This window comes from Clupea harengus, chromosome 11, assembly GCF_900700415.2.
Source record: "Clupea harengus chromosome 11, Ch_v2.0.2, whole genome shotgun sequence".
Lineage (NCBI taxonomy): Eukaryota > Metazoa > Chordata > Actinopteri > Clupeiformes > Clupeidae > Clupea > Clupea harengus.
Genome location: NC_045162.1, coordinates 25,595,726 through 25,603,515, shown reverse-complemented (window position 1 = coordinate 25,603,515; position 7,790 = coordinate 25,595,726). Strand labels below are relative to the sequence as shown.

At 41.8% G+C, this 7,790-nt stretch overlaps 1 protein-coding gene across 1 annotated transcript; it reads left to right on the top strand.

Annotated features, from left to right (window-relative positions):
* The first annotated feature begins 200 nt into the window (after positions 1-200).
* On the top strand, positions 201-2,423 carry eny2 (ENY2 transcription and export complex 2 subunit). Its single transcript, XM_012837467.3, has 5 exons — positions 201-476; positions 1,428-1,509; positions 1,590-1,660; positions 1,757-1,831; positions 2,199-2,423. Exons 2-5 carry the CDS (start codon positions 1,442-1,444, stop codon positions 2,270-2,272), a joined length of 288 nt encoding a protein of 95 aa, XP_012692921.1. The 5' UTR covers positions 201-476; positions 1,428-1,441; the 3' UTR covers positions 2,273-2,423.
* The last annotated feature ends 5,367 nt before the right edge of the window (positions 2,424-7,790 follow it).

Here is a 7,790-nt window from a genome sequence, read left to right as displayed (position 1 = left end):
ACTATTTTGTTTTTTTTGACTGCACAGGTTAAGCAATTAAGCCAAACGCATATTACGATAGACGCAGAGCTCTACCTTGTCAAAGGCAACACCGCCATCTCGTGGTTAGAGTGTTAATCAGGTAAACTGTAATGATGCGACACTTCGAGCCCAAGTCATTCGGGATGCTAGTTAGGCAGGTAAAATTACGAGATGATGAGAGAGTTTGTATTAGTTTCCATGCGCTTGACTATGATAGTGAACAGAAAACGTCTGCGGACAAAATATTTGCTAAGCTAAATAGATGGTATGATAATTCACACCCATAGGAACTTAGTTGCTTTCGATGTTGCAGGGGGAAGAGAATTGGCGCGGACTTGTGTTTACTGCTGCAGCTCGGGTATACTGCAGCAGATAGCAAGTATTGCCTGAGGGTTGGGTCTCACGGTTTCATTTAGCAGACTTCTCTGAAGTATGCGTATTTTTCAGCTGTTCTGGTATGTCAGGATATTTCCCAACATTACTGCATTATGATTAACGTTACGTAGCGTGATGTTGAACTCTAAACCGCTTAACTTACAGTCTGCTTGAGTTGACCAGCTAGCTAACAATGAATCTAGCTAGCTAGTTAAAAGCCTCCCCAGCTAATGATCTGTTAACCTGTCTTATATTTTGCTACTTACCACGTTATGGTACTTTTTTTCAACCTTGAAACTTTTTGTTGCTAAAGTATTTAACAAGTAATTTCAAGACCGGATGCATAATTAGGCTATACGTAGCAGTGTACACGACTCTTTCGTCTCATTCGAAGACAATTAGCTAGTAAATTAGCTTATGTTACTGCGTTTTATCTTTAATGGACCTCAGCTGTTAATTACCTCTGCCAAGAAGGAATTACGTCCGTTTGTTTGTTGGTCAGTTGGTTGGTTTGTCTGTTGGCAGCATTACGCAAAAACTACGGGCCCGATTTTCATAAAACTTGGTGGAAAATATGTATTATGCGCCAAGAATGAACCATGAACCAATTTCTTTGGGTTGCATGAATGTCGTTTCGCTTTCACCAACGTTGCCATTTGGTAACGGTATGCTCTCTACCGAGTTCCATTCTAGGTTCCAAGTAAAGGATAACGTAAGTACGCCGGTCAGTATCGGAAAATAAATCTCGACAGGACGAAGAGGACCCCGACGCGCATCTTATTATACGCGTAATTGCCAAAACGTTAAAATATATTCCTCCAAAATATGTATTAATTGGCAAACATCTCTTGCAGCGACTTCGTATTCGCCAGATATAGCCAGCAACCCATTGTTTCAAAGCGCCGACGTCTCACCATAGCTCAGTTTTTAGTCAGGTTGCTCGCTATGTGGAAATCAGCTGTCCTACAACAACATTGACATTCATGAGGCTGCAAAGACAATGATTGTTAAAATGTAGCGTTTTCTTCCAGGTAGCTACAAGAATATGAGCAAAGATTCTCAAATGAGGGCTGTAATCAACCAGAAGTTAATTGAGATGGGTGAGAGGGAGAGGTAAGAGATGTTTGTTTACAGCACCTTCATTAAATCCATCCTGAGTTGTCATTGAAATCATGATTGTGAACTTTTCATAGACTGAAGGAATTACTTCGGGCCAAACTCATAGAGTGTGGATGGCGGGACCAACTTAAAGCCCATTGTAAAGGTCAGTTTCGGTCAGATCAAGTCATTAGTAGTCTTTTTATAAGTCTAAATTGAGATATGCAGCATCTAACTGTCTTTGTCTGCCTTTTCTTCGCAGAGGTCATCAAAGAGAAGGGTCTGGAGAATGTGACCGTTGAAGACTTAGTTGCTGGAATCACTCCCAAAGGAAGAGGTATTTTTAATTATAGAAATCGAACGGCCGCACCGAATTAGTGGAAAATATCACCCTAGGTTGCCCTTGTATTCACTTTGTGACAACAGTGGTTGCGCATAAGCAAGTACCTACCCATCCTGTCAGTCTTATCACACAAGTGTATTTATTTGGGTCAGCTACTATGGCCCATGTATCACTGTAGAATCAGGGACGGGATCCTTCATCCTGAGGATACCCCAGGACCCTCACATACTGACAACAAAGGCTTGAGAGCTGTGACATTTTCATACACCGTACAGTTTTGGAGAACATTTTCAAGTGGCTCTTGTTTCATCAGCACATGAACCTAAATTATAATACAATATTGTTGTTGTTCTTCCTACAGCTTTGGTTCCAGATAGTGTGAAGAAGGAACTTCTGCTAAGAATAAGAGCTTTCCTGGCTCAGCACGCTACATAATAGAAATGCTTATGAAGGTGACGCATAATTAATGTGATCCACTCCTTCTTGTGATCAGTGTATTTTTTTCCCTTTGGTCTTTGTACAATTGCTTTCATATGTTTTGTTTATTTTTTTTTGCCATACAATAAACTTTGGACACTTTTTTACATTTCCTTCTGACAGAAATGGCATTTGTTCAAACCCATCCCAGTTCAGGACTGTGTTTAGGGATCCCTGCATGTCAGGTGTGTTTCTGGAGAAAAGCAGTATGAATGCTCTATGTGCACTACATTTTCACATTCAATATTTGCACATAGCAAGATCAACATCTTGATAAAGTACTGATCAAGATATTGATGAAGTAAAGCAATCAATCCTACCAGTCAGTCAGATTTAATAGTTTGTCCTTTTTATTGTTTTATCAAAGGATCTCATTCAGCTCTTCATTTGCCTTCTTTGGCCATGGAAGACCAAGCAACTTGTATTGTACAGAGATGTGAACCTGCTCCGCTACTCACATACCCTGACTCACTTAGCCCACTGAAGGGCATCTGCACACTTCAGGTGGCAAAATCCATGACCTGAGGTCTGTGCTTAAAGGGTATGGGTCAGCAACAAGACTGAGGGAAGAGATTGGCCTCGGCTGTTTAATGAGCCTGCCATTCAGAAACCTATGTGGTATTCCCATGAAAGATACGCTTTTTAAGGTAATTTAAAATGCAAACGCATACTTACGTTATACCGTTTCTGTTCCCAGGTAACTTGTCTCACTCTGTAAGTGTGTGGCAAAACCCCAGTCTCATTCAGAGGCAGTTTGGCCATCCCACTTGATTGATTTCAGCTGGTCTGTTAGAGTTCAAGTGATCTATCCAAATAATAACTCAAGATTTTGAGTGTGTCGTCCCATACAGGGCTCAGATGACTTCATGTGATCATTTGATGCTCTTACACACTCCCCTCTATTCCTGATATTGTGGAATCATCATATCTTCCTCTGCAATTAATACACGCAGGGAGGGAGAAATGGTAGCCTATGTGGCATTTGTTTTGAAGTAGTAGTACCATATAAGGTTGTCATATGTAGTTGTTAATGAATAGTTGCAGTTTTTGAAACGGGGTGGGTGAGTCAGGTTTATTGACATTTTAAATATAAATTTGACCTAGAGCTCCAACGAAGGCACAGTTGGCACTGAGAAAAGCTAGCTAGTTGCTAACTTATTATTTTGGTCATATATTTGGCAGCATTGTGCCGTAAAGGCTGGGGGTTTTCACCAGTATCACAAAACCACACTGCCTGGCAAGCTAGTGGGAAGCGTTGGTGTGTTTATCCTTCACATGACCATATGCCACCTAAATGAATCTGAGGCTGGGATAGGTCATCATTTGATCATGACATCATGCACCCACAAAACTATGTAATGAAGACTAGTGTTGACAAGTGTGCCCTTGATCTACAAATAAGACAAAGTCTGCACTCTGATCTGGAGTTGCCTTTTTATCCTCTCTTCATCATGGAGGTGATGCTCAACAAACGTTTTGCCACAGTGCCATCAGTGTGTGTGTGAAGATGTTTATATAGAGATCAATAGAGTAGGGCCACCCACACCACATCTTATTATCCTCTCATAGATTAAAACACCTGATATTATTTATATCTCTATATGTTTGAGTTTGGCCCAGTTCGATCAGATTTATGCAGAATTGCAGAACTCTCATAGGAGTAGGAGGAATGGTATACAGTAGGCTACATACTGGTTCTGTATATACTATGTACAACATCCTACTTACCTTCCTAGCATACATTGTAGTATGCAGTTTGACTACTATCATGTAGTGTACTACATAGTCATATAATGACCAGCATCTAGGAGCTTTTACCTCAGAGGTGTTAAGTAGTCAGAGGAAGAACCTGCTTGATATTTGTTGATATTTACATAGAAAGGTAATATGATCGTTGATATGACTGACACTTCAGGGAAGTGGTATGAAGTGATTGACAACCTAAGCAGGAAGGTTCAGCCACTATAACACGCAGCGTTTAGGTCATTGGGCCGTTCAATGGTGAGACACTGCCACAGACGCATTAGGATGTAGGAGACTTTTTTTATTATAGGATTTTTCAAGTGCTTGTACAAATGTGTGTTTGGTATGACTAATATCCTTGAACTAAATTGAGAAATATAACTTGATTTTTTCTTGGTATTTTCTTTTCTTTGAGAATCCCCTTTACAGTATACTGAACTGACTCTTAACTTTTGAAGATACCAGAGATCCAGTTTGCTATGGTGAACCTGAAGTGTCTTCTCTGATGCAGAGCACTCCTAGAGCACTCCTAGTCACTCCAACACTCAGTGTTCTATCCACAAATTCCTGCAACTCTTAGAAAAGAGGGAAAAGGGATATTTGCTAGGAACCCAGGGAGGCAATTCACTGTGTTCTGTGCAATAAGCAGAATTCGACCTGATTTACAAACACAGGACTTGTGTCATGAATTCTGTACTACCTGAAGACAGCTAGCGTGTTTACTTAGCCATGAGACCCACAATGACATCATTTTAGTGACGTGCTGATATACAGCTTTGCCCTTCAAGACTGTCAGCGTTCTTGTCGGACACATTCAGGTTTTTTAATGGCGGCATTAATCCCCATGTTCTCTCACACCATTTTGTAAGTGAGATACCATGACTCTAAGACAAGTTCAGCACTTGCCTTAGAAAAGATCAACAGAAATATGCCTCGCGTCAAATGTAACCATGATCTAGTTTTTCATCCAGAGTTGAATTTCAACGCAGTGTGGCAATTTCTGACAATTGCAGTTTCACATGTGTGTCACATTTAAAGTCTGCATAAGATCTTAAGGTCTTAATTGTCTCTATCAGTATTGAACAGTGTCATACATATACCCTTATGACATGCCCTGGCTTAATGGGGGACATGGCAAACAAAGACTACTGGCCTCCTTCCTTGTCCCATATTCTCTTATTGCTCTCCCCCTCTCTCCTTCTTCACATACAGTATTGTAAGATAGAGACAAATTGTGTCATTTCAGCATTAAAGCAGCTGTGTCAACATGTCACCGTGCCAGAAAGTGATCCCTTTGGACTCCCAACAGTGTTACTGTTGGCTTTTCTAAAACTTGGCTAAACGAGAGGAACCATTAACACTTTCCCCTAAAAACAAATCAGAGAAATATGAAACAACTATATGCAGAGAAAAGAAAAGAAAAAAAAACATATGGGCGCAGAAGACTGGAAATAAAGTTCTTGCATAACAGTGGTGTGAAAGGACAGAGGTGAGTGTGAGTCTTTCAGTTTACTAGTAACATCAGAGAGACAAGCGTCATAGCCATGTCTCCTGGGGGAGTGCATGTCTTTGAAATGAATGCAGAAGTCTCAGTGAGAAATGGAATTCTCATAATGAAAGTAAATGGGTCATATTTTCTCATCTGACATGTTTTTTCTCACACAGTTGAAAGGTGATTGCATTTGACTTAATAATCGATATTTGCAATAATTGAAGTCAACACAAATTCATAAAGTTTTCAAGGATCAAAGAATGTATCATGATTACATTAGAATATTCTTACAATTATTTTAGTCTGCCCGAAACAGAATGCCAAAATAAATTAACAGAACCATTTTTGATTGAAAATGAATATAATGTCAGAGTGAAAAAGTTTCTATGAAGTAGATTTTTGGAGTGCAGTGAAGTAACAAGACCAGCTGAGACGCATGGTTCTTCCGGACTGTACTGAAGTCTGTACACTTGTCTTTATTCATGCTTCATGTAGGAAGCGTTTTCTCTCATCAGTCCTATAACACTGCACGTGTTTCCTACCCAGTCATTACTTGATAGTTTCTAAGCATTTCCCCTCATATCTAATCTATTTTACACTCCTCCTCTCTGATTCTTTGTATCTCTCTGATTCTCTCTCTCCATCAATTTCATGCTCTCTATCCATCCATGACTTCTCTCGCTTCCTCCATTTCTGTGGCCCTCTCACTCCATTTATTTCTCTCCTCCTTGAAGAAAAGTCAGTTTCTCTGGCACGGAGCAAACTAGTGTCTGAGATGCCCTCAGTGTATTTACGCCCTGCTGTGACACATGGGAACTGTAGGCTCTAATAAGGCCCATGAGGAAGGTCCGCCGTGTTTTTCCTGGCATCCGGCAGACGGTCGGTCACAGGCGCTGTGCACAGGCGCTCGCTTCTCTCTTCCCCCTCAGTAGCCCTCTGCAAATAATAAATAAGAGGAAATACATCACCCCCTTTTAATTTAAGAGCCAAAACCAGGGGTCTGCCAAAGTTAACACGAAGCAATCTTAGGTAATGATTGGTGAAATGTGTATAAAGTTTCATTGAGCGTGACTTCACATTCTTCGTTCGGAGCGTGGATCAAGATGTCCATAGCCACAGCCACATCTGAGCATTGTTTGCAACTATGGAAGCTATGTTTGTGTGTGGGAACCCACCCACCAACACCCTCGTGCACACACATACGCACACACATACTTGTAAATAGCGGCGGGAATGCTGATGAATCTGGTAATTGATAGTAACCCCTGTACCGACACAACCTTAGGGTGTGAGGTACCACTGAGAGCTCCATCGTCCTGTTCTGGCGACCGAACCTTCAAACCCCTAAATAGAGTATGGCGTCAGACTTTCCGTGGCTTTGCAGGTGGGTCCAGGTGGCGTAGCGACTGGTCCAACCCCGAGGGCTGGCAAACGTGGCAACACCTCCTCGCAACTGATGCAATCATTCGCTCAATCTGAACCATTTCATCGACCATTTGTGCTTTAACACAATACCTACAACAGTGCAGTGGCCAGCTGCGCTGCCTGAGGCGGGTGCTGGTGTGTCAAACGACTGTTTCTCTGCGTAACAAAACCAACGGAGAGAGGGAGAGAGAGAGAGAAAGAGGGAGAGAGAGAGAGAGAGAAGAACACAAACCAGACATTGTTTACTCCGCTGTTCCTCCATGCCTCAGTTTAATTTGCTGTTCTTTCCTTTGAAGTGTGAGCACATTTATGTTTCCTGACGAGGCCCTTGGAATGACCGCTGCATCTTTTTCTTCCTCCTCCTCCTCCTCTTCTTCTTCTCTCTTCTTTCTTCTTCACATTCTACCTCTTCTTTCTGTCTATTTGAACTCCTTTCTTTCTTTCTCTTTCTTTTTTTTTCTCGCTCTTTCTATGTCTGTTTCTTTTACTCCCACCTCCCTCCCTCCCTCTCTCCCTCACCCACCCGGTCAAAAACTGCAAGCGGATAGCACATGTTTCCATGTTCAGGTTTTCTGGGGGCCTACCCCGATGATGGAAAACACAAGCAGCAAGAGGAAGAGAGAGAGAGAGAGAGAGAGAGAGAGAGAGCTGCCAACACACAGGGATCCATCTGTTGGGAGTGGGCCCCGTTCGGCCCAGGCAACACGGCGGGGGGATTATGGCACTCCCTGGCAGCAGAATGGTTTCAGTTAAGAATTTCAGTAATCACTTTTAGGAGTGTAATATATAGCTGACCTTTGGCAGTGACACACGACC